Below are 27,279 nucleotides of genomic sequence, written 5' to 3'. Positions count from 1 at the left end.
ATATTGTATAGTGGTGGGATGGTGAGGAATTCCAGTAGAGAAGCAGGCAGGCAGAAGTGAACTCTTCTTCCACTTACTTCACCTCCCCTGTACCCCACTTCTCTTGTCAACCACTTTTCTCCAAGCACATGGTCACGTTTCATTCCACCTCATAAAGAGTTTCCCGCACTGGTTCCTTTATAATCAACCCTGAACTCTGTTAAAGGCATGGGAGCAGTCCATGGCAGGGTTTTGTGGCATTTTTGTTTGCTTTGGGCCAGTTCTGGCACAACCTCCCTCAATCCAAACACATTTTGACACAAACGTCTTCACCTAATATATAATGTAACATTACATTAGGCCACTGATGAAGACTTGTTTGTCAAAACACATTTGGTTTATATTTTACAGAGCCAGGCCTTCTAGGGTTTTTATTATTTGTGTGCCATTGTATTATTAGCTTATGGAATAAAGGACCATGTACAGTGTAGAAGTTTTTATTTTTACTTTCTCCCCCCTGCTCAACACTGTTTTTTGTTAAATAGATTTTTGTTAAGAAATATTTTCTGCCCTTTGTTCTTTGTACAAACCTACCTCAACAACATGGCATCCCTGCTGCCCATCTCAGTGAAGTTTTGCTATGAAATTCAGTTCCAAATCTACAACATGGATCTTACGGGTCCCTGTGTGTGCACGTGTGGCCTTCTCTGCCCTGAACTTGCCTTATCTCTTCCTTCAGCTGGTGGGTGGGGAGCTGCAGCTCCAAGTGGACTAGACACTGAGCTATAAAGCACAGAAGTTGTTCGACTTCAGTGCAGGTCAACAGGTAGGAAGAATGGGGAATTATGTGGGGAATTGGAGGTTTGGGGCCCTTATTTTCTCTCCTTTCTACCCCCTAAAAATGGATAGCTGTTCATCTCTTCATAATTCACTTTCGTTATTCATCTATTCCTCCCTTACCAGTACAGTTAATCTCTTTCCCCTTCTCTACCCCATCACCTAAACTAAGGATCAGCAACTGGAGGGCTCTTGTGCCCAATCCAACCCCCAGAGAAGTACCATCTGTCCCCTTCTCCTGTTGCCAATCCAAAGATGAAGGAGGGAGTGGTGATTGGGGTGTGCACTACTAGCGTTAAGGTTGCCAACTAACTAGAAAATGATCCTGGCTTGCTCCTGAGGTTTGACTTCTAGGAATCAACAGGGGGAAACTTTGCAAAAGCATGGCATTTAATACTATAAACTGTTACTGGCTGTATATTTAAAAAGTTGCTATTAAAGGGATGGCTAGGAATGGGGGATCAAAGCTGGCAACCTTCGTTGGTCTTCAACCCTTTCTGAAAAAGCTGTCCTGAAAAACTAGTTGCCAACCAGGGGCTTAAAAAGAGATTCCCATCACTGACCTGTTCTAGCTCGCTCATTTATTTATTCGTGTATTTATTTATTTGTTTGTTTGTGCATTTATGCATTTATTTTAATTATACAGTGTCTTCTCCCCCTAGGGGCAAACTAGACATTGCACGGCAGAGGCATGTCATCATCTCCCAGCTTTTCTTCCTTTTTTCTTTTTTGGTAATAAAAAGCAACTTCAGGAGGCCATGATGATCCAAAGAGGAGGAGTGGTACGAGGGCTGCTTAATCCTCCTTCCCCTCAGCCCTTTTCCCACCCAAAATTGCTCTCCACCTGCTTTTTCAACCCCAAGAGAAAGGATATGGGTAACAGTAGCTTTTACTGTGCACATGAAAAAGGAGAGAGGCAAGAGCCAAAAGTAACCAAGGAGATGGGATCCCCAATGTGCCCATGGGCACCTCCCTGGGCATCTGCCAGGTTCCCTGCCCCTGATATTTTAAATGTTAAAAATAATTTTTAAAAATTAAACTGGGAGGCTGGCATAGTATAAACAATATTTATTTCCAAGAATGCAGAGCCATTCTTAGAAAATAAAAATGAGGAGGGACTGCATTCCAATGAGTCACCCAGAAAAAAAAAGAAAAAGATATGCGGGAAGGCGGTACAGAGTATTTGGGGGCAGGGATTTAAGGGAGTGGCTAGGAACGAGGGGGATGTTTTGCCTGTGCTCTGTGTATGTATGTTGCCTGTTGTGGGGGGAAGGTTATCTAATTTGTTTTTCTGCAGTGTTTGTACAGATTTTGTTTGCCAGGGTTCATCTGTTTGGGGGGGTATGTTTTGGCTGTTTTTTGTTTGTGTGGTGTGTGCATTTTGCCTGGTTATACTGGGGTGCAAGGGGGAGAGATGTTTCTCCGAGCATCACAAGTTCAGCTTCTGTGAAATGACTATTTCATTGTGCTTTGTGGAGGCAAATATGTGATTTGGCATTTGAGGCTCAGTCCCCACCTGTGCTTTGTACTCAGTTTCTTGGCCAAGTAACTTGGCTCTGAGCCTCATTCAGTTTGCCTTCTGTGAAATGGGTATCAAAACAGAAAATGGTGGGTTCAAAAGAGTGGTTTTATGTTTTGGAGCGCAGATCCCACCTCTGGTTTGTACTTGGATTGTTGGCCAAGTTACTTTTTTTTTTAGCCTCATCAGTTTGCCTTCTAGGGAAACAGGCGTTTTGTGACTGGTTACACTCATCATGACAGCCATTTTGTGAGAGTACCCACAACACAGTCCCAAAATTCCAAATATGCCCACCAGCCAAAAAATGTTGGGGATCCCTTAAGAAAACATTCCCTCCCTCTGACATTCCTCCTCTTTGGATCACACCTTCCAGCAGCTACTTTTAATTAAAACAGAAAGATCAGGATATTGTTACACATATCTACCAAGTAATGCATAGTCTGGCCCTTAATCTCAATGTATTTTATTTTGCATGTACATTGTTGGCACATTTCTAACTGCTATGCATTGGAGCCTTTTAATTAAAAAAAAAAGCTGGCAACCCTAGCAGAGAATAGGATCAGGCAAAACAGCTGGGGATGGTTGAATGTATTTTAAATAAGATTTGATGTGATGAATTCTAATTCTTATAGTATTCCTGTCCCACCTACTCTCTATTCTATTAACAGCTGGTCTGTCCTTGGACTATTCCTTGCCTTTGTGCCCACCGACTCCATCTCTTGTGCTAGGTACAAATGACAGTTGTGTGAAAAGCAAGCATATTTTCCATCTAGCTGAGGTTTTTTTAAAAAGGTACTTGCCGATTGTTCTATAAGATTTCTGCATGCGTTGTAGAATGGAAAATTTATCTGTACTTTTATTTATTCATCTCCTGAAGTGTGTTGTGCCATTTTCTAATTTGAAGTCAAGGATGTTACACTTGGTGAGAGCATGCCTTAGCTTTGAACAGTTCACTGTGCCGTGGTAGTTTGCTGGTGCTACTCAAGATCAGGAGAAGCACATACTACAGCTTTGGTTACACTGTACCAATTTGGAATGCAAGTGAGAGAATCATGCTTGAATTCTCCCTAGGATTTCCCAGTAACCCGGGGGGGGGGGGAGGGGAGGGAACACCATTCTGGCATGCCTTGTGCTTTTAACAGAAGCTCAATGCGTAGAAGTTAGCAGGTGAAGTTCTTCACAGCATGGAGATAAACATTATCTTTGGCTAACATCTGTACAACCAGCTGCTGCGAAAGGGATTGCTACTGCAGCCAGTTGAAAAACTAGCAGCAACCCTATTTCTCCTCCATATTAAAAAAAAAAATGTCCCTGACATGCAGGGAGATTTTTAAATGGTGTGGCAGGGCGCTGGGGGGAGATTCAAGCATAAAGTTCCCACACCTATTGTTTGAAGTGGTACTGCTCAGCAAAAGCTGCTCTGCATGATTCACCTGATCAGGTGTTATAGTCTGTCTGTGTAGAGATCTGTAGTGATCCCATTGCATTTTAATTTTATTTATTTATATATTAGTTATAGTTATATACCACTTAATATAAAATCTCTAAGGGTACAATCCTATGCATGCTTCAACAAAAAAGTTCCACAACTCCCAGCACGCCCAGCCAGCCATACCGGCTGGGGCATGCTGGGAGTTGTAGGACTTTTTTCTGTCTAAACACGCACAGGATTGCACCCTAAGTTTTTATTGTCTGACCCCTGCCCCTGATGTGTATTCTGCTGCAGCTATAGAGACTGGAACTTGCTGAGCTGAGCTGTTTAACCCAAACCGAAATTACATAATACAAAACAAGACCTTGCTGCACTAATGTCTGATTATTACTAGCTCCTTTAATTTGAAGTTGCACCAGTACCTGAGGAAATCTTCCCTTTAGAGGTGCAGTTTTCAATCTGGCTCCACATCAAGGAGAAAAGGGGCACGTGATGGGCTGCTGTCTCTACTTTCCAAGAAACCAGCTTAATCTTCTGTGCACACCCCTGAAAGGCCAAGATCCAGCCCTTCGTATTGCGCCTTTTACTTTTAATCATCCTAGCTGGACTGGGGCGTGGTTTCTACAAGTCAGATAAACTCAGAGGGAGTTATCGGGTCCCAGCATACTTGTGCACCCTTCCCATGCCTTTGCTCCATGGCAGATGGAGCATCACCCAAATTTTTAAAAATTCTCACTGCCCTTCTCCAACCTCAGGGGCTTCTGCCCTTAAAGCTGGCCTAAAATCATTTTAAACAAACAAATAAATACATACACATTTAAAAAACTGGGTGACTTCCAGATGTTTTGAACGTCAACTCCCATCAGCCCCAGCCAGCAGAGCCAATCAACGTGGAAGTCATATCCCAAAACATCTGGAGGACACCAGGTTGAGATAGCCAGACACATCCAAACCATACCTTTTAATCCTAGATGAATTAATCCAAAACACCCCCTCTGACTTTGTGCTCACATTCACTGAAGTACTGTTGCGCACTTCCTACAAATGATAAGACGTTCTGGGGACAGGTTTCCTTTCCTTTGGATGAGAGTGCACTGGCGGCTTATGGTATCTTTGCATATTGGCTTTATTTACAAATGTAAGCAGAGAATAAGTGGAACCAAACAGACACTTCTACTGCTGGCAGAAGATTCCCACAGAGAGCAACTTGGTCAGCCCAACTACAGCTATATGAGTGTAATACCTTATTTAGGCCTTCCAAAAGGTCACAGAAATGTGGGCAAGCTTTTGAAAACTCCAGATCTCTTTATCAGGCAAAAAGGAAGGTAGAAAAAGCAGGTTTCTGGGAAGAAGCAGTAGCCCTAGGGGCACCTCCAGATGAAACACAAAACCATGGCATCACCTGCTAGAGTTTAAGGGCACAATCCTATCCATGTTTAGACAGAAAAAAAGTCCTACAATTCTCAGCATTCTCCAGCCCTTATTTGATTGTCTGTGGATCCTTCCTCCCCATTCTATCTCAAGGTTGTCATCATGCAGACACCATGAATTCCAACATCAGGTCAGGGCTTTTTTTCCTGCCCTACCTGCTTCTGGTACCATCTTGCCTGATGAAAAGATCTGGACATGAAAACCTGATGAAATGTGCATATTTTTAGTGACCTTTTGGTTGGCTTAATAAAGATATGACATTGATATGGATTTTGGCATTTTTCTCATGGCCACATGGCTACCTGGACTAGAAACTAATTTCGCTTCTCTCTCTCTCTCTCTCTCTCTCTCTCACACACACACACACACACACACACTCTATCTGCAAAGGCGGCTGTTTCTCACATACAGTCTGCTGAACACTCAACTCAGACCTCCCCACCCCTCAATTGACCGCCCACACCAATGGAACAATATTAAGGTCACAATCCTATACTCACCTACCTAAGAGAAAACACCCCCCATCGAACTCCATGGGGCTTACTTCTGAGTAGACATGTATAGGATTTACACTGTAAAGATTATTTTATTCCAAATCCTAGCCTCCAAGCCAGGGGTCTTTCAAGAGGGGAGGCACCTAGCATTACTACTCAGATTGTGGAGCTATTCCTTCTTTTCTTTCTTAGCAGGTCATAAGATAAGATAAAAGACAAAAGAAGTCACAGAAAAACACGGGACTAGTGGGAAATGATGTCACCTAGACCCCCACCTTGTGAAATCCCATGGAAGAGGCACAACATCCCCAGAATTGCTTTAGGAAAAGCCGTAACGATAGATATTAAGATCTTTTAATAGTAAACAAACTCAAAACCTCACACACACACACACACATACACACCCTCAAAGGAGGTCTGTTCCCCAGACCAGGCCTAAACAACATACAACTGTTCCTGGTAAAGAAGATAAGTGGACACAAGCATACAAGAAATCTGAAACATACCTGCCAATTCTTGGTTAGCTTTCCACCTATTACAAAAAGCAGTTCCCTTTCATTAATGTGTGTTTTCCCCTAAAATAAAAACTATTCCCAGCATAATTTCCATTCCGATCATCATTATGCATAAGATAAAAGGCAATGTTTGCCTCTTTAACCAAAACTATTGTCCTTCTCCCAGGTCCACACTTGTTTACATGCAAAGAACAATTCCTTAGGGCTCCCAGCATCTTCCTTGCTAACTTGTGAACACAAGCTAGAAGTTCCTTGAACTATGTGCGACACACAAACACCCCCCCCCCCACATTATTGCAGGGAAATTATCAAAGTGCTCCATTCCAAACATGCCCACTTTTCCCTTGATGAGCCAGGCTTCTCTTTGTCCTGGGGCTGAGTAGAATTCCATGTCTGCAGTGATCCCTGCTGCTTGTTGGCAAAGGCGCTCTGAAGTGTATTTCCGGGAAGATCAAACAAGAGAGCTAGTCAAATTGTCTCTCAGTAGCAATGTGTGGAAAGGATCTGTCTTGCTGCTTCTGAATTGGTTTCCAGGCCAATCCAACTCAGGCATCAATCCAAGCAACTCTACCACACAACCAGGGCCAGCCCTACCATTAAGCAAAGTGAGGCAGCTGCCTCAGGCAGCAGATGGGGGGGGCAGCAGCCCACCCAGCTGTTGCCCATCTCTTCCTGAGCCCACATGGATATCACCTTATGAGTTCTGCCTATCACACCTCTATGAAAGGCACAGGAGTAAGCCTTGTTGCTTTTTTCTGGCATGTTGGCAACCCTGTCTGACTCTGCATTTGTATTATGGTTGTTTCCTCACCATTACCCGCTTTCCCTATCTTAACACAGACCCTGTGCCTTTCACAGTCATATGACAGGTAGAAATTAAATAAATTCTCCATGTCAGGGAACACTAACACCCACTGAATTTGTGCCTGCCATCCAACTGTTAAAGGTGCAGTGAGAGGGGAAAGAGAAAGACAAATCTATTTGAAAGTATACCCAAGTTGTTTTGTTGATCACCAGCATCTCATCTGGTCTCTTTGAGAAGTGTATGTGGCTTGGGACCTCAATATTTGATACAAGACATACACTGTGGTGGGACGTGGGAGAGGGCCTTCTCTGCTGTGGCACCCCAGTTGTGGAATGCCCTCCCCTTGGAGACCTGATTGGTGCAGACATTGGCCTCGTTTTGGCGCCAAGTAAAAGCATGGCTTTTTACCAAAGCCTTTGGGGGCTAAATGCATTCTCTAGCACATTGTTTTAACTGTTTTATTGTTTTAGATTTTAACTGGTATTTATTTGTTTAATAGTTTAATGTTTTATGTGTTTAAACTCTTTATTGTTTTATACTGTTTAAATTGATTTTATCTGTACGCCGCCCTGAAATCTTAATGATATAGGGTGGGATAGAAGTGCTTTAAATAAATAAATAAAATAAATATGTGCCCCATCCAGGACAGAACTACACTTGGTCTTTGGGGTTCAAGCCTTCATTTGCTGGGCTTCACTTGTGTGATGTTATATTTTCTCTCTTTCCCTGTGGGTTGTTCCTTTTTTCCCCCCTTTAACCCCCTGGGGATTTGGGAGGCTGTTCTCTTTGAAGGAGAAAAAAAGCCTCTTAAACCACACCTGCTCTGCAGGATGCCCTGCCTGGGATGCTGTGCTTGTCCTGTTGCACTGCCGCAGGGGTGGAATAGGCTGCACCTGCCAAAAACTCCCTCCACTGCACAGTTATCAAAGGGACAGGAAGCTTGTCCCGCACTGCAGCAGCTGGTCTCCTTGCTTCCAGCGGCGAGAACTGCTTTTCCTTGGGCACCTTCCGTCAAGAGAAAGGCTTAATCCAGTTACACCTGACTTCTGAGCAAACAACTAGGCCGTACATGCGTACAGACCTCTACAAATGTACTGCTGCCAGCTCCCTTCCCCGAACTATGATGGGGTCTTTCCAACCCAGGAAAACAACTGTCCTCTCAGAAGTGCCACTAGGTGTGGTGGTGGTCGGCTGCTAGCCGAGATGGCTTGAAAAGGAAATTAGACAAAGTAATGGAGAAGGAGAAATCTATCAGTGGCTAATAGCTATATGGCAGGGGTGGGGGAACGTGTGATCCTCCAGATATTGTTGAACTCCAACTCCCATCAGCCCCAGCTGGGGAGAATAGGGGTTGTAGTCCAACAATATCTGGAGGGCCACAGATTCTCCATCCTTGCTATACGGACCCTCTGTACCTACCTGACCCTTAAGTTCTCTGGGCAGTTTGCAATAAGCAAACATGAAAACAATTTAGATACCAAACAGAACATAAAGCCATAAAATAAAAAGCAACACAAAATACGGTAAGAAACAAAACTCACAGCAACCCCCAAATGAAAAAACACCAGCTTAAAAACTGAGAAGCACAGACTGAATTACTTCTTTTAAAGGCCTGGGTGAAACGTGTTCGCCTGGTGCTGAAATGATTGCAGGGGTGGCACCAGGCGAACCCCTCTGGGAAGCCGCTTTCAGAACTGGGGTGCCACTGCCAAAAAGGCCCTTACTCTGGTAGTTACTTGGAGAAGGCCCTCTGAGGAACTTTATATAATGGGCAGCCCAGCATACAAATGTCGTAAATACATACATACCAGTTCCTTAGGAACACTAGTGGGAGAGATGTATTGACTTCATACTTGCTTGTGGGCTCATTTGGTTGGCCACTGTGGGGAACATGATGTTGGTCTAGATGGACATTTAGTCTGATCCAGCAGGGCACTGCTCATGTTCTCAAGAAAATCACTGATTTCAATAGGACTTACTTCCTGGGAAATGCATGCATAGCTTCAAAGAGGCCTCTGCAGGGTGACTTCCCAAAGCATTGGTCCCCACACATCAGATCCGCCTGTAATCCCCTCTATTTTATTTAATAGCATCTAAGAAGGGTTGTGCTTTGATAATCATTTTTGGTTTCACAAGAGACATTAAAATCATTTGTGGCTTTCTTTTTATCTTATGAATCTACATAGTGACATCCTACTGACCTGCATTACCTATATCTGAAAACATTAACAAGAACAGGAAGACCGCTCTGTCTACTGTGGGAGGGTATACACACAGCAGCACGGAGAGAGAACGGGGGGAAGAGCCTGCTGTTTCTCTATGGTAAAAGTACGAATATAACCTCTACTTGCATAAAGATTTAGCTATATCAGCATTCAAGGGTAAGAGAGAATTAAAATCAAGACCAACAGATGCTAATTAAAAGCCCATCACTTGGAATTTTCTTTCTAGTAGTTCACCCACCCCTTCATAGATCACTGCCTTGTTGTGGCGAAGGGGCTTGCGTAACTCAGTGAAGCCATAAGCTATGCCGTGCAGGGCCACCCAAGACGGACAGGTCATGGCAGAGAGTTCTGACAAAATGTGGTCCACTGGAGAAGGAAATGGCAACCCACTCCAGTATTCTTGCCAAGAAAACGCCATGGAACGTATCACAAGGCTAAAAGATATGACGCCGGAAGATGAGCCCCTCAGGTCGGAAGGTGTCCAATATGCTACTGGGGAAGAGCAGAGGGTATTTCCAAGTAGCGCCAGAAAGAGTGAAGCGGCTGGGCCAAAGCCGAAAGGACACTCAGCTGTGGATGTGTCTGGTGGTGAAAAGAAAATCCGATGCTGTAAAGAACAATATTGTTTAGGAACCTGGAATGTCAGATCAATGAATCAAGGTAAGCTGGAGGTGGTCAAACATGAGATGGCAAGATTGAACATCGACATCTTGGGAATCAGCGAACTAAAATGGACAGGCATGGGCGAATTTAATTCAGGTGACCATCATATCTACTATTGTGGGCAAGAATCCCTTAGAAGAAATGGAGTAGCACTCATAGTCAACAAAAGGGTGGGAAAAGCAGTACTGGGGTACAATCTTAAAAATGATAGAATGATCTCAGTACGAATCCAAGGCAAACCATTCAACATCACAGTAATTCAAGTCTATGCCCCAACCACTGAGGCCGAAGAAGCTGAGGTTGATCGGTTCTATGAAGACCTACAACACCTTCTACAACTAACACCAAAAAAAGATGTCCTCTTCATCATAGGGGATTGGAATGCTAAAGTAGGAAGTCAAGAAATCACCGGGATAACAGGCAGGCATGGCCTTGGTGTACAAAATGAAGCAGGACAAAAGCTAATAGAGTTTTGCCAAGAGAACATGCTGATCATAGCAAACACTCTTTTCCAACAGCACAAGAGGTGACTCTACACATGGACGTCACCAGATGGTCAATATCGCAATCAGATTGATTATGTCCTTTGCAGCCAAAGATGGAGAAGCTCCATACAGTCAGTAAAAACAAGACCTGGAGCTGACTGTGGCTCAGATCATGAGCTGCTTCTTGCAAAATTTCGGCTTAAATTGAAGAACGTCGGGAAAACCACTAAACCGTTCAGGTATGACCTAAATCATATCCCTGATGAATATACAGTGGAGGTGAGGAATAGATTTCAGGGATTAGACCTGATAGACAGAGTGCCTGAGGAACTATGGACGGAGGTTCGTAACATTGTTCAGGAGGCAGCAACGAAATCCATCCCAAAGAAAAAGAAATGCAAGAAAGCAAAGTGGCTGTCTGATGAGGCTTTACAAGTAGCTCACGAAAGAAGGGAAACGAAAAGCAAGGGAGAAAGGGGAAGATATACCCAACTGAATGCAGAGTTCCAGAGAATAGCAAGGAGAGACAAGAAGGCCTTCTTAAATGAACAATGCAAAGAAATCGAGGAAAACAACAGAATGGGAAAGACTAGAGATCTCTTCAAGAAAATTGGAGATCTCAAGGGAACGTTTTGTGCAAAGACGGGCATGATAAAGGACAAAGAGGGCAGGGACCTAACAGAAGCAGATGAGATTAAGAAGAGGTGGCAAGAATACACAGAAGAACTATACAGGAAAGATCTTAATGTCCCTGATAGCCATGATAGTGCGGTCACTGAACTTGAGCCGGACATCCTCGAGAGTGAAGTCAAGTGGGCCTTAGGAAGCATTAGTAACAACAAAGCTAGCGGAGATGACAGTATTCCAGCCAAGCTATTTAAAATCCTAAAAGATGATGCTGTTAAAGTGCTGCATTCAATATGCCAACAAATCTGGAACACTCAACAGTGGCCACAAGACTGGAAAAGGTCAGTTTACATTCCAATTCCAAAGAAGGGCAACGCCAAAGAGTGTTCAAACTACCGCACAATTGCGCTCATTTCACATGCCAGCAAGGTGATGCTCAAAATCCTACAAGCTAGGCTTCAGCAGTATGCGAACCGAGAACTACCGGAAGTACAAGCTGGGTTTAGAAGAGGCAGAGGAACTAGAGATCAAATCGCCAACATTCGCTGCATCATGGAGAAAGCAAGAGAATTCCAGAAAAACGTCTATTTCTGCTTCATTGACTATGCTAAAGCCTTTCATTGTGTGGATCACAACAAACTCTGGCAAATTCTGAAAGTGATGGGAGTACCAGACCACCTTACCTGTCTCCTGAGAAACCTGTACGAGGGTCAAGAAGCAACAGTAAGAACCAGACATGGAACAACCGAGTGGTTCAAAATTGGGAAAGGAGTACGACAAGGCTGCATATTGTCACCCTGCTTATTTAACTTATATGCAGAGTACATCATGAGAAATGCCGGGTTGGATGAATCAGAGGTCGGAATTAAGATTGCTGGGAGAATTATCAACAACCTCCGATATGCAGACGATACCACCCTAATGGCAGAAAGCGAAGAGGATCTCAAGAGCCTCTTGTTGAGGGTGAAAGAGGAGAGTTTAAAAGCTGGTTTGAAACTCCACATTAAAAAAACTAAGATCATGGCATCTGGCCCCATCACTTCCTGGCATATAGAAGGGGAAGAAATGGAAGCAGTGACAGATTTTACTTTCTTGGGCTCCAAGATCACCGCAGACAGTGACTGTAGCCATGAAATTAAAAGACGCTTGCTCCTTGGGAAGAAAGCTATGGCAAACCTAGACAGCATAGTAAGAAGCAGAGACATCACCTTGCCGACAAAGGTCCGTCTAATCAAAGCTATGGTTTTCCCAGTAGTAATGTATGGCTGTGAGAGCTGGACTATAAGGAAGGCTGAGCGCCGAAGAATTGATGCTTTCGAACTGTGGTGCTGGAGAAGACTCTTACGAGTCCCCTGGACTGCAAGGAGGTCAAATCAGTCCATCCTAAAGGAAATCAACCCTGAGTGCTCATTGGAAGGACAGATAATGAAGCTGAAGCTCCAATATTTTGGCCACCTAACGCGAAGAGAAAACTCCCTGGAAAAGACCCTGATGCTGGGAAAGACTGAAGGCCAAAGGAGAAGGGGACGGCAGAGGATGAGATGGCTAGATAGCATCACGGATGCAATGAATATGAACTTGAGCACGCTCCGGGAGAGAGCGCAGGACAGGAAGGCCTGGCGTGCTATGGTCCATGGGGTCACGAAGAGTCGGACACGACTGAACGACTGAACAACAACAACAAGTTCACCCACACTGTTGCTTGTAGAAATGAAACGTTTAAAAATTATTCTGGGGATGATGTGGATAACACATTTCCCTCTAGCTTTGTAGATCAAAGAAGTGGTTATTCTCCCCTCTGTCTGTCTGTCTCTCTCTCTCTCTCACACACACACACACACACACACACACACACACAGAGGGAATCCATTTTTATCCAGTTGTTAAATACCATAATCTCTTGGGCAGGGCAGTTTGGTGAAAGAACCACACTACAGACACTTAAAAGGTACAGGCCAGCTAGACCATCTCCTGCTCTTCCTCAAGAGTTACACAAATCCAAAATCCACCATTGGGCAATACATTCACTAGGGCCAACCAAAATTCCACAAAACTGTGCAAGCTTTCAAGCTCTCCAGAACTCTTCATCAGGCTAAGCAGTACAAAAAGCAGGGCATTGAAGATTTCTAGAAAACTCAAAAACTTGCACAATTTGTGGTCCTAATAAAGGACCAACTGTGAATACTGGTGTGTGTTTTCCCCAGCTGTGTATTATTTTCTCATGAACTAGTATGGCTACTTTTGTTTTGTTTGTTTTTCAGGGTTATGTATGATGTCAATACTGATCCCATCCTGCTACTAAAGAGCAATGCCTCTAGCCCATGATGAGAGCCAGAATGACTCTGCCCTTGACTCCTCACTTCTGTTCTCTTTTTCTCTGAGTAGCACCGAACGTTGGCACCATGGCCTCAATCCTCCAGTGCTGCCCTTTCCTAACCAGGGACCCAACCACCTTCTTGCGCAAATTGCGCCCCCTGCTGGTCAGCAGTGCCCAGCGCTGCCCCGTGATGGTGGCCCGCACCTTCTCCTGTTCGGTTGCTGACCTGCAGCGTGGAAAGGAAACCTGTGGAGATACTGGTGAGATGTGGATGGAGCTGAGAGACAAGAGCTCTGGATAGCATGAGGGGAAGAAAGAGTATAGATACCACCAGGGCCAGCGTCAAGAGTTGGCATGGTTGGACACCTGCTGAGGGCCCACACCCCAGCAGGGCCCCACTGCCAATAACCCCCTGGACTTGCTTCTCCTCCTCACCATGACAACCTGCTTGTTCACCTGCCTCTCGCTCTGTCCCAGACCATGGGGGTGGCGAGGAGGAGGAGCAGGAGATGCTGTGGCCTAGTTGCTCACTAGCTAGCTGCCTGTCAAGCAAGTGGCAGCAATGAGGAGAAAGAGAAGCAGCAAGAGCAGCTGGTGACAATGGCGGTGAGAAGGTGGACTCACTGCAGAAGGGGGCCCCATTGAGGGTATCTTGCCCCCAAACCTGAAGTCAGCACTGGGCGCCACCCATCCCCAATAATGAAGCTACAAATTGTACGGTTTCAACACATGGGGGTGCTCTTGTATGGTCAGCAAATCTTGACAGAACCGGTTAATCCAATCGCTTAGTCAGAAAGCCCAGTGAAAAAACGAATGTGGACCACTAAATATGTTTAAGCAGAAGAGGGGTGGAGTCTGGAAACTGAAGCACTTTCTAGTCTATTTATACAGAGGTTTCTTTCCAAGAGAGAGAGAGAGTTGGGGGGGGGGGGTGAGACATGCCATTAGACTGGAAGCTCCAGATAAAAGTTACTCATTTGTCATGGAAAGTCATTCTGCACATGCTAAGAGGCACCTTCTAATTCTTCTTACCCCTGACGTTCCATGACTGAGAATGGATCTACAGATGCAGATAAATAATGTGTTCTTGGGACTGTACTATTTCAGACTGTAGGGGCGGGAAGTGAAATTACATGTTCGACTGTCCCTCTATGTCAAAAAAAAAAAATCTCACATATAGGAAATTATCATGTCAAGGGATGCCAGAATCCTTCTGCCTGACATGATAGTTTTCCAAAATCAGGAAGATTTTTGGAATAATATAGGGCGTAGCATTATATGGAGTAACATTCAAACATGTGATTCCCCTGCCGCAGTGTGAAATAGTACAACTCGAAGACCCATGTGATTTATTTCGATTAATAAGGCCTACTTATTATTACTCGAGAGCTGCTCCACAATGGAATTTGGGCCATTTCAACAGAGGTTCAACACCCCCGGAATAGACAATTCTAGGCTAGCTGGAGAACTAGTCTGATCTCGTGTAAGGCAGCTCCCTATGTCCAGCTTGGGTAAAGTCTAAAGCTTAATGCGATAGGCCAAGGATGGGGAACATGTGGCTGTCTAGATGTTCCTCGACTGCAACACCCATCATCTTTCTGCACTGGCTAGAGCTGATAGGAGTTGCAGTCTAACAACATCTGGAGTGCCACACTTTCCCCAGTCTGGAGACAGGTTTCTTAGGGGCAAAGACTGCACAGAAGAGACCATGAATGTTCCCTTTTCCTCCTCCCTCTTGTGTCCCCTAGGCCCCACCTTGCAGACGGCGCCTGTGGCCCTCCCCACCACACACTGCCCTTTCATAGAGTCGGAGCGCCAAAACGGCCAGTGTTCCTTTGTGCAAGAGGCAAAACCTGAGGTCCAGGAGGACGTCAGACCTTTCAAGTCAGGTAAGGAGCGAGGCCTGTGTCACTGACCTAGTGAGGGGGAGGGAGAAGCTCTCTCAGCCTTCCCCCTTCATTGACCTCCTTGCCCCTTTCTCCAGGGGTGCTGACCTCTCTGATCAGAGAGGTGCAGTCCAGCCTCAAGAGGAAGTTGCTCGACTCTGACCAAGCCTTGCACCTCATCCGGGACAACATGCCAGGTCAGACAATGGGGAGGTTCCAATAGTTACTCGGACATGGGGAGCTTCCAGGGATTAGCGCCCACACATCTCCCTGTATGTCAGGGCTAGGAACTAAGGGCACAATCCAATGCATGTTTAGAGCCTTACAACTCCTAGCATTCCCCAGGCAGCCACGCTCAGAAGTGAGGCACACTTTCCTTTTCTGAATTAAAACTGGAGGCACACTTCACCTTTACAGGTTTACTTTTTGCTTGTGTAAAGCTAAGGCTCGCTCTCCCGCCCTCAGAGGAAACCATCTGCTGGGCTTATGCCTGCGTCGCTGTTGTTTCACATATGACTTCTGACTGAAAGGAGGCAAACCCAGAGAAGCTGTTCATGCAGAGGCGCAACAGGCAGCCTCCTCTGATAGCAGGTGATTCTGTTGCATCTCAGTATGGGGCTGATCGAATGCTCTGGCCACACCCAATGCAGAGACAGTGTGGAATTGCCTGCCCCAAAGGTTGTCATCTGACACACTGTACCCCACATTCCCCTTCTTTTAGAGGCCTCCCAGAATCCCCCAGACAGCTGTCCTAGGCCCTGCCCGTTACTTGCCAAAGGCTGCCCAGCTCTACCCCTCACTCGCTAAAACTTCCCCGCCTCCCACCTATCACATGCTAAGCTGTACCCCTTACCTGTTTCAAACTATCAAGCTCCACCCCTGACCTACAAAATATTACCTAGGCTCCCCCCCCATGACCAATCAAAGCCTGCCCCCAATTCCACCCACTCACCCTCAATAGACCCTTCTTGTCCCCTCTCATGTGCTGCTTTTCAGTCAGTTCAGTTCACCCTTTCAGGTCTGTTCACCCATTCAGCCTGTCATTCCTCAGTCATAGTGAAACCAAGCCAGGTACATGAGAGGTGTAAACCAGCCCTATCTGGTTTCCTCACAGAGAGCACCACGTTTGATTACGATGAATTCTTTGAGGCCAAGATCCAGGCAAAGAAGCAAGATCACACCTACCGGGTCTTCAAGACAGTGAATCGTCGGGCTGATGCCTACCCTTTTGCCGAGGACTATTCTTCTGCCCAGGTTGAAGCACGAGAGGTGTCCGTCTGGTGCAGCAATGACTACCTGGGAATGAGTCGCCACCCCCGAGTGTTGCAGGCCATCCAGTGAGTGGTGGCACACTTTGATCTCTGGCACAACCCCTCTCCAAAACTCTCGGGGTCAGGGGTGTGGAGCCTCTTTCGGCCTCCATTTTGGAGAAGCTCTTGGGGGCCACATTCCAGTGGTGGGCAGGGCCAAAGGCAAAAAGGGGCGAGACAAAAAATACCCACTCATTTTCGCTTAAAGCTCTTACTGCCAGTATTTGAGCCTTGGGGGGGTACTTCAAGATTTTAGAATAGGGGGAAAGTGGCACAAAAGCCAGGAAACCACCAAACAATCTGAGATCATGGGAAAGGGGCGTGAGCCCTCTAGGGAACCCCACAAGACCGGATTGGGACTCTGGCCTGAGATTCTGCACCCCTGCCTCAGCCATTCCTAATCTGGTCCTAATGTTTTACAACCTCCTTCTGCTTGTAACATCCTTTAACTTCCTTTCAGCATGGTCTTGACACTCAGTGTGATGGCTCATAAGAGACCATCATTATTATGTCAGACAAATGGCAAAAACCTTCAAGCCTCCCTCAGCCTGTCCTAGGCCGGAGACAGGCAATAGTCAGTGGAGGCTGGTGGCTCTGATTTCAGTGGGGCAGTGATCCACTCCGGGTTTCAGTCAGAACCAGCCAGAACTCTAAACGAGCTATCCAAGGTGCCAAACCTATACTGGGGCTAGGGTTCAGCACCTTGGATAGTTCCTTTAGAGTTCTGGCTGGTTCTGACTGAAACCCAGAATGCATTTTTAGCCCCACTGAAATTGGAGCCCCCAGCCTCCACTGGCAGTAGTGTGGTTCCTCACCCCCACCCCCATGAGTTAAAGGAGGCTTGAAAACAGGATCAAGGCTTGTGGGGTAAACACTCATCCCATTTTTGCTTTTGGTCAGGCCTAACATCAGCATGCAACATCCGCAGGAAGTTGCCCTGAACCCACTAGTGCTGATGCCCCCCCCCCCTTTAAATAAGGATCTGGATCTGAGAGCCACCATTTACATTTCTCACAGTGCTCTGGGAAACTAACATGGTGGCTCCCAGACAGAGCTGCCTGGTACTGATCAGAGCCTTGCTGCCCACCGGAAGTCATCTGTTGCAGGGGGTGGGCACTGACTTACTACTAAACAGGTTGGTCAGGTTTCTGAGGGGAGTTTAATTCAGAAACCCATGAAATGATCTGAGCCAGAAGGACAAAAAAAAAGATAGGAGTGCAGGCCATGGATGGAGGCTTTCCCAAACCCCTTTAAACTCTTTTAAATGCTATCATCTATCTCCAGCTCTAGATTGCGTTAGCTTGCGTAAGAGAACAAGCAGCAAAGTTTCTGGTTTAACGCTTATGTCAGCCATGAATCATTGGGTGGCCTGATTTACTTATTTTTTATTTATTTGTTACATTTATATCCCACGTTTCCTCCAAGGAGCTCAAGGCAGCGTACATGATTCCCTTCCTCTCCACTTTATCCACACAGTAACAGTGTGAGGTAGGTCAGGCCAAGAGTCAGTAACTGGTCCAATGTCACCCAGTGAGCTTCATGGCCAAGTGGAGATTAGAACCAGGATCTCTTGAGTCCCAGTCCAACACTCTAACCGTTACACCACACTGCCTCACTGTACTCCTAACTTCATCCTACCCCCTATCCACCATATGGTGAGAAATGTTCCCTTCCCCATTCCAAGAGGATTAATAAGACAATATATGTTTTATTTGGTGCATTTTATTGTAACATGATTTTAAAAATTATACTCTGTAAGCCACCCCCAAAACTTTCTGTTATGGGGCAGCATAAATAAAATATGTAAAGCCCTTTGAGTACTTACCTGTAAGTTTTCCCTAATGGTGCAAATGGACATTTCCAAGGTTGAGGTAATTTTACATTGGGATAATGGCCCACAGGAAAAGGATTAACCAGTCTTCCCTGGCTCCACGGTCCCAATCCAAATCAGCCCCCACCTCACAAAAATGTAAAAGAGACAGGAGATCTGATCATCATCTTGTCCAGTTTGGGCCTGACCTGGAGAGACCCCCTTCGGAGTTCGGCTCTTTGTGGGAGAGAATCTCATTCACCTCTTCCACCCCAGGGACACTCTGCAGCTTTACGGAGCGGGGGCTGGAGGCACCAGGAACATCTCTGGCACCAGCAAGTTCCATGTGGATCTGGAGCAAGAACTGGCCAGCTTGCACAGCAAAGATGCTGCCCTGCTCTTCTCCTCTTGTTTTGTGGCCAACGACTCCACCCTCTTCACTCTGGCCCGCATGCTGCCAGGTAACAATTAGGGATGTCGGAGGAACCAATTGGGGGGTGGAGCTTGACAGGTTTTCCTTGGTTCAGCCCCCCAGTTCTCTTTTCCACCTCAGAGCCCGACTCCGTCTGCAGTGAGTCAGGCCAGTTCGCAGATTTTCCATGTTTTTTTAATTTGCACCATAATTTATTGGGCCATAAATTGTGCAAATCTCTATTTGTGCAAATTATGGCTTGATACAAAAAAGTATGCAAAAACTTCTTGGAGTTTGGGGGGAAAACCAGTTGCTCTGACCACAAATGCAAACCAAGTCAGGCACACCGTAGAACCATTGAGCCAAAAAAGAACCAGATTTCCCAGCAATGGACATCCCCAGTAACAATGCAAGGCCACACCGGACAGCCAAGATGTCCTTCCTTCCCAGCTAGCGAAAGGAGCAAGTGATAGGCAGCATTATTCTGAGGTTCCTTTCTCTCCTGCAGGGTGTGAGATCTATTCGGACGCTGGGAATCACGCCTCCATGATCCAGGGCATCCGGAACAGTGGAGTGCCTAAGTATGTCTTCCGGCATAATGACCCCAAACACCTGGAGGAGCTCCTGAGCAAGGCCAAGCCCAGCACCCCAAAGATTGTCGCCTTTGAGACGGTGCACTCCATGGACGGTAACGGCTGCCCTTTGTGTCTCACAATCTTGGCTCTTATCCCCTCATACAATCCCATCCTGTTTCAGAGTTGGTGACCCTAGGAGAGGGGTGAGGAACCTCTCTCAGCCTGACGGTCGGATTCAGTTTCGGAGAAGCTTTTGGGGACCGCATTCCAGTAGTGGGTGGGGTCAGTGGCAAAAGGAGCGGGGCCAAAAATACCAGTCTATTTTAACTTCAAGCTTTTACTGCCAGTAACTAAGGGCTTCTCCATATGAGGCTTTTATCCTGTGATTGAGATTGCTTACTCATGGAAGTTTGCAGGTCCTTTACATGACATCATCAACTTCCAGTGCCTCTCCCGAGGTTTCCAACCATCTCCACAGCTTTGTTTGAAACTGAAATAATGAGCTAATAAAAAGAAGCACTTTGAATCAGGGAGAATTTGTTTGTGTGACAAGTAAGTGGTGTTATAACAACAGCACCATCTAGCGGCTGTATAATGAAACATATCAAACTCGCAGATAAGTGGGGGGAAGGGAAGTGCCTGTAAAGGGCCAACCTTAATCCTGTAAAGAATCCGGAAGCAGAAGCCCAGGTAAAACCGCAGGATAAAAAACCTCTGTGTGGAGAACACCTAAGCCTTAGTAGAGCCATTTGAACCTTTTAGAATGGGGGAAAACTGCACAAAAGCTGGGAAAGTGCCAAACCGTGGTTCGGGGAAAGGGAGTGGGGCCAGGACAAGTGGGGGTAGCCTTCTGGGGAACCTCAGAGGGCTAGATTTAGCCCCTGGGCTTGAGGTTCCCCACCTCTGCTCTAATAGGTGTGGACACTTAGGCTGCAACAGAGCAGATGAAGACAGGACAGAGGGTCTGCTGCTATGGCACCAAATATCTGACAAGGGAGGGACTCCAGCAGGAGCAGCAACAGGGTGGATGGCAAACCTGGTGGGTCACAGGATGGGAACAAAGTACAGGTTAGGTGAGCAGCAGTGAGCCATTGTGATTTGTGGGGTAAAGAAGTTCCACCAAGAGGCTCTTGGAAGAGAGAGTCTATAGGCTAGTAATAGGAACAGTAGTCCCATCAGGGCAGGACACTGGGGCAGAGGCCAAGGGCCCCACTCAACAGAATGAACAGGAGAGCCATCAAACGCTGCCGGGCTGGCTTAATACACGTTAGTATCTAAAGAGCCCCCACCACCCCTGCCCGTCTTGTAAGACCATTAAGTCCAGAGTCTAATTACCTAACTAGACGAATAAGTAAACAAGGTCTCACTAGGGCCTGGAAAGCAACAAGATCAGGTGAGACCAACCTTCCAGGATATGGTGCAGGATGATGGAGGACAGCAAGCGTAGGAAGAAAGCACTTCTATTTCCATCCATGGCACCAAAATATATGAAAGCAGCCTGACCCATAAGCAAAGTGAAGTGCTATAATCCTCAAAACATTACCTTGCAGGGTCCCTTGCATAGCCAGCCAGGGTCAGCAAGTCTTCACATCAAGCCCTCTCTGTCCGTAGGTGCCATCTGCCCGCTGGAGGAATTGTGTGACGTGGCACACCACTACGGAGCCATCACGTTTGTGGATGAGGTCCACGCTGTGGGACTTTACGGAGCCCGTGGGGCTGGCATTGGAGAACGTGACGGAGTGATGGGCAAAATAGACATTGTCTCTGGCACGCTGGGTGAGTTTGGGAAAGCCAGCCTCCACTGAGGAGAGGGCAGGAGGAAGAGAGATGGACCACAGTGTGCATTCCAGAAGGTTCTCAGAGGGATGCTGTGCCACATAACAGCAGGGGGTGGGTTTAGATGATGTGCCAGAATGGGACTGGACCATTTTGGGTCAATGGGCATATTGGAAATGTGAGTGCTGTGGGTACTTTCACAAAATGGCTGCCATATGGGGCTTGCCTATTCATAAAATGGCTGCCATGGTGGGTGTGGCCAGGCACAAAACACCAGTTTCCCAGAAGGCAAGCTGGCGAGGCTAAAAGAAAAGTAACTTGGCCAAGGTTACTTGCACTCTGAGTTCCAAAACACAAGCCCGCTCTTTTGAGCCCACCATTTCCTGCTCCAACACCCATTTCACAGAAGGCAAAGTTATGAGGCTCAGAGACAAGCATCTTCACCCAGAGTACAAGGAGAGGTGGGGTCTGAGACCCAAATGTCAAATCACATATTTGCCCCTACAAAGCATGAAAAAATGTCCATTTCACAGAAGGCAAACTGGTGATGGTCAGAGAAAAGCACACACACACACAGGCAAGACATCCCCCACCCACACCCCGAACTGCAAAACACACACTGCAAAACCCAGGCCATACACACCATACCCATGTGCAAAGCACCCCTCCTTGCTCCGCATCTGCCTCTAGCCCCTGCCCCCAGACACTCCCTACATGCCCCCAGTGTACCCTTTCCTTTTCTGGGTGGCTGGACACACTGGGTTGCAGCCACCAACCATTTTTATTTTCAAAGAATACAGGCATGGCCCAGAGGCATTCTTGGAAATAAAGATGGCGTTGGAGACTGGCAATTCATTTTGCAGCTTCTCAGTCTCCCAGTTTTAAAAAAAAGCTTTTAAAAATTAAAGTATCTTCTAAAATAAAATTTAGGAAGGCCAGGGAGCCTGGCAGGAGCCAAGAGAGGTGTGCATGGGCATTGGGCACCAAGCTAGAAACCCCAGGGAAAGGGACATCATGTGGTGGGCAGGTGGTTCTGCGCATGGACAGTGGGCCATCCTAGAGAGGTGTAGACAGAGGAAGCGCAGGCCTTTCCAAAGAGTGCTTGGACCTGTGCCACATGGTAGCCTGGGCCCTGGAGATAGTCAACTCATGGCCCTCAAGCATAATTCAGCTGTTTCAGAAACCCTGAAACAGCTGAATTATAGCAACGTTTGTAAGTCTCTGCTGTAGGGAGAGCTGTGTGTATGCTGCTCTTGGGGGGGGGCACAAAACATGATGTTGCATAGATTTCAGCTTGCTGTGAATGTTTCTTAAAAAGAGCAAGCTTCTAGTCCTTTGCAGCTGCAAAAAAATGTTTCTAGTCCTTTGTGGCTGGAAAATGCATGCTGAAAATCTCAGAAACCAGAGAAGTGGTCATAAGATATCCAGTTGTGGGTCAGGGCCCTGCATGACTCCTTGCCTTATTTCATCACAAGTGGAAGAGGATTATGCAGAATAAGACCCATGACAGATCTGCTCTGTGTGCAGAAAAAAGACAGGTTTCAGAGTACCAGCTTTTCACAGCACAAAATTTGGATTGCCTGGGCGCAGAATTCAGGGGGAGGGGATTGCAGAGTACACAGAGGCATAGGCAGCCTTTCCCAACCTCTCCAGATGTTTTGGACAACTCCCGACACCCATGACCATTGGCTGTGCTGGATGGGGCAGATGGGAACTGTAGTCCAAAACATCTGGAGGGTGCCACATTGGGCAAATGGTCTAAAGCTCACTGACTAATGTCTGTCTTTTCTTCCTCATCCCCTGCAGGGAAGGCTTTTGGCTGTGTGGGTGGGTACGTGGCCAGCACTGCTTCCCTCATCGACACCGTGCGCTCCTACGCTGCTGGGTTCATCTTCACCACCTCCCTGCCCCCCATGGCACTGGCCGGGGCCCTGGAATCGGTCCGGATCCTGAAGAGTTCTGAGGGGCAGGGGCTGCGCCGTGCTCACCAGCGCAACGTCAAGCACATGCGCCAGCTGCTCATGGACGCAGGGCTGCCTGTGGTCAGCTGCCCCAGTCACATCATCCCCATACGGGTACGGATGCCCAGGACACATGTAGGGGCCTCTGGCATTAGGGGTGGTGGTGGAGAGGGCAGTTGTCTTTTGTACCACAGCAACAGAGAGAGGGGGACGCCAGCCAGCCAAAGTGAAGCACTGGAAAGAACATGATGTTATGAACACTGATGGCCAGTGTGGTGTAGTGGTTAGCGTGTTGAAGCAGGACTCAGGGGATCTGAGTTCTAGTCCCCACTTGGCCATGTGAAGCTCACTGGGTGACTTTGGACCAGTCGTTGACCCTCAGCCAAACCTACCTCACAAGGCTGTTATAATATAGAGAGGAGTACCATGTACACCACTTTGGGTTCCTTGCAAGAGGAAAAAAGGTGGGATATACAAAATAAATAAAATAAAAATTATTATTATTGTGCCATCAGTGTTCAAGACACGACAAAGGAGAAGCAGCAGCTAAGTGCATGTTTACCCTTCCATTCAAATCAATAGGAACTGACAGTGCTTAACCTTGCCTGGATCATGCCCCAGATTTACAGGAACAAAACGAAGGGTGGGAGAATGAATAGACCAGAGCTCCACAATCGCTTTCTCAATACTTTGTGGTTCTCCTCAGGTCGGAGATGCAGCCCTGAACACCCGCCTCTGCGACCTGCTCCTGTCTGAATACAGCATCTACGTCCAAGCCATCAATTACCCGACCGTGCCGCGGGGGGAGGAGCTGCTGAGGCTGGCCCCCTCGCCCCACCACACCCCACCCATGATGGACTACTTTGTGGGTGAGTCACCCGCACCGTGTACACCAGCTCACTGCTCTAGTCCAAATGATTTAACCTGAAGTTAAGACCAGCACATGGTTCCATACCAGCTTGCCCCAACCTGTTGTCCTCCAGATGTGTTGAACTACACCTCTTATCGTCCCCTGCCAGCTTGGCCAATGGGAGCTGTAATCTAACACGTCTGGAGGACACTGGGTTGGCAAAGGCTGTTCTGTACTTACAAATATTAGTGAGGCTAGTTTAAGAATCCCGATTGCTCCCACAAAAATGCACTGAAACGGTCACAAAAACATAAATCTAGCACGTTACGCCTTTTTTAAGTGCCCTGTGGCAAATAAGGCCCTTACCTTGAGATGGCAATTAATCTACAGTCATCCATGTTCATAATGTACTCAGCAAAATCCCCTTTGGAAATTGAGGCAGCAGTCATGTCATAAGCAGGATGAGGCCTCTTGGGTTGAGGTTGCAGTTTCAACAAGGAGCTAACCATTAAACGGGGCCAACCTTGCCCTCGGAAGAGATGAGCCCTCCATTGATCACGTCAGGGAGACTGTAGCTTCATTCAGATGCAATGTCAAACCAATTTAGCGTTACACACATGAATTTGTTCCCCTCCTCCTTGCAGAGACTGGAAGTGTTTGGTTCCATTTTCAACTAAGTGTGGTGTGTCGCTGTGTCTGAACCAGGACAAACTGCAGTTAGGTTTAAGTACAATTTGTCCAAACAAGCCAGTTTCAACCTGTGGTTTACGAACCTTGCAGTTTGCCCTGGTTCGTACAAAACAAACCAGTTAGTTAAGAATGGAAGCAAATGCTTCTAACCTCCTCTTTGAAGCTGCATTTCTTTCAGGAGAGGAAAGTGCACGAGCCAGAAGCTGGTTCACATAGCACTATTCCTGCATCTCTCTAGCACACAATTCCCACTTTCACACAGATTTGTTTCTTGTTATGTCTTAACACAGAGCCAAAAATGTAAGGCAAAAGCAAATAGGGCATTCTAGGGGGAAAAAACCATGAGAAAAGTGGCAAGCCTCAAACTGCTGATGGAGAAGTTTATTCTTATGGAAGAGCCATCAGGAGAAGCCCAATACACTTTGATTTGAACTGTTCCTCGGGGGTATAATGGTGTCTGATGTATTTCCTCCTCAAAAAGACAACTCTACTGGGGTCATCCTTCTCTCTCTTTTGAGGAAAATCCTTTCAGATTAGGGATCCATAGAAAGTTCTTATTGAAGAAAAAGATCTTCAGATTCAATTGCCAGGCCTGAGTGTACTCAGCAGTAAAAAAACCAAACCCTGACAGCAAAGATAATTAACATTCTGAACGCAGGCAGGAAAAAAAGCTGCAACGCTGTATATATGATGCAAATTAAGAAACATAAATGGCAACTGCAACAAAATGTTGTAGTGTAGAGTGCACCTGTTCATTGTTCCAGCCAGCCATGCTCCAGGATGCTCTGCTCCATTCTCCACACACACCCCTGGTTTTTCAGCCCCCCCCCCCCCCCCGTCAGTCAGCAAGAACTCCATGGCAACTGAGCACACTCAGCCCAAAAATGTTGGGCTGTTTTGGAGGTTTTCCCCTCCATTAGATTTTCCTCCCCTAAAGATTTTTTTGTACTTTTGCAGTCCTTCAGATTCTCTTGAGCTTGCTGATACCTCCCTTTTGTGCATGGCAGCATAAGCCACAGTATTCACTCCTGAACATCAGCAATAGAGGGAATTATTCATCTTTTTTCCCATTTTGCCGCATGTATTCTTGCTTTGTTAGTCATGGGGAGAGGCATGTAGCTATGCAGGGCCCTCACACCCTGCTCTATGACCACTGGAATCCTGTTCAGTCACCCCTTCTGAGATTTCGCCAGCCATTGCCCCACACAAGCAGATTTGTCAATAGCTACTCACCTGTGGTGATTAAGAACTGCCTCTAGATGACCAGGCACAGTAGGATCTACAAGTCATTTTTTCCCCTTTAAGCCCACCAATGACATAATACTGCTGTGCGCAGGTAGCTGGGCTAATAAACAAAGGGCGGCTAGCTCTGTAGAAGTCTTGGCAACAATCTTCCCAGCCCTAAGGGGCTAGCAATTTGCTTTCTTCCCACACATCAACCCTTTTCTTTTTAAATGAAAGCTGGGACTCTCAGAAAAAAATATTTTTCTGCACTCCTGGGCAAATAACAGCATACCCAGAGCCCCCAAGGACTTACTGGAAAATAAGGGGGCTTCTCATGAATTTTAGTCCAGTACCAGATTGAGGTTAGCCTCTGTGTGTTGTCCCCTGGATTATAACAGGGCCACTGACTCCTCTTCAGAATGGTAGTTTTGGCAGTTTCAGAGACATCACCATCAATTCTAAGCTGTTTCTAAGTCCAGATTACCTTCATCTCAGGAACTGCCCACAGGAAGCTAACAATGTAGCCAGCTGCTGCAAATGTCACTTTTAACGCCTTCCTCTCTCTCTTCTATTCCTCTCCAGAGAAGCTCTTGGCAGCCTGGCAGGAGGTGGGTCTGCCTCTGCAGGCCCCAGCCTCCCCCGAGTGCAACTTCTGCCGCCGGCCGCTCCATTTTTCCCTCATGAGCGAGTGGGAGCGGGATTACTTTGGCAACATGGGGCCGCGCTACGTCACGCTCGCCGCCTGAGGGGCGCCACGGCCCACAGGGGGATCGACGCCCCCAACCTGACAGGAAGAGAGGCCGGCCTACTTCATACCAACGCTGCCAAATGAGGGGAACGAGGGGATCTGAAGGCAATAAACCTCTGCAACTGTGTTTGCATCTTTCACTGCTTTTAATTTCATAGAACAGGGGTGCTGAACCTCTTTCAGCCCCAGGGCCAATTTTCATTCTGGAGGAGCTCTTAGAACCATAGAATGGTAGGGGTGGAAGGGGCCTACAAGACCATCGAGTCCAACCCCCAGCTCAATGCAGGAATCTTGTGAGCCACACTCCGAAGGAAAAAGAGGGCTGAGCCAAAGGCAAAAGGGGTGGGCCCAAAAATATCAGCACAGTTTAGCTTAAAGCTCTTACTGCCGGTAACAAAGCCTTAGGAGAGGCATTTCAACCTTTTACATTGGGGAAAACAACAGCACAAAAGCTAGGAAACCACCGAACAATTGGGGGAGAGGGGGTGAGGCCAGGGGAAAAGGGCTTGGCCATTTGGGGAACCCAGGAGGGCCAGACTTAGACTCCGGGCCTGGGGCTCTGCGCCCCTGTCATAGAAGCTAAACATCCCAGGTTGGCAGTGCTCCTCCAGGTGACAGCCTCTTGCATGCCACGTTAAGCACGAGCAAAATGGGGGAACACAGCTCTCCATGGTGCAGGAAGGGGTGACTATAGGGATATGTGCATGA

General features: G+C 46.8%; 1 protein-coding gene across 8 annotated transcripts; it reads left to right on the top strand.

The window, feature by feature from the left end:
• The first annotated feature begins 771 nt into the window (after nt 1-771).
• ALAS2 (5'-aminolevulinate synthase 2) lies at nt 772-26,698 on the top strand. Of its 8 annotated transcripts, none has more exons than XM_084836141.1 (13): nt 772-805; nt 3,004-3,063; nt 9,199-9,340; nt 13,398-13,589; nt 15,078-15,218; nt 15,314-15,412; nt 16,330-16,552; nt 18,612-18,796; nt 19,256-19,435; nt 20,934-21,098; nt 22,905-23,173; nt 23,766-23,928; nt 26,406-26,698. In XM_084836141.1, exons 4-13 carry the CDS (start codon nt 13,415-13,417, stop codon nt 26,567-26,569), a joined length of 1,764 nt encoding a protein of 587 aa, XP_084692267.1. In that variant the 5' UTR covers nt 772-805; nt 3,004-3,063; nt 9,199-9,340; nt 13,398-13,414; the 3' UTR covers nt 26,570-26,698. The 8 variants fall into 8 exon arrangements, with proteins under 8 accessions (XP_084692267.1, XP_084692261.1, XP_084692260.1 ...); XM_084836135.1 differs by having other exon boundaries at nt 3,004-3,127; nt 9,199-9,334; XM_084836134.1 differs by having other exon boundaries at nt 3,004-3,127.
• The last annotated feature ends 581 nt before the right edge of the window (nt 26,699-27,279 follow it).

Source organism: Heloderma suspectum, chromosome 2, assembly GCF_057233095.1.
Source record: "Heloderma suspectum isolate Gila_16-S chromosome 2, 16-S_ref, whole genome shotgun sequence".
NCBI classification, from domain to species: Eukaryota; Metazoa; Chordata; class Lepidosauria; order Squamata; family Helodermatidae; genus Heloderma; species Heloderma suspectum.
Note: the sequence above shows the minus strand (reverse complement) of the source record. Positions and strands in the feature narration are given on the sequence as shown.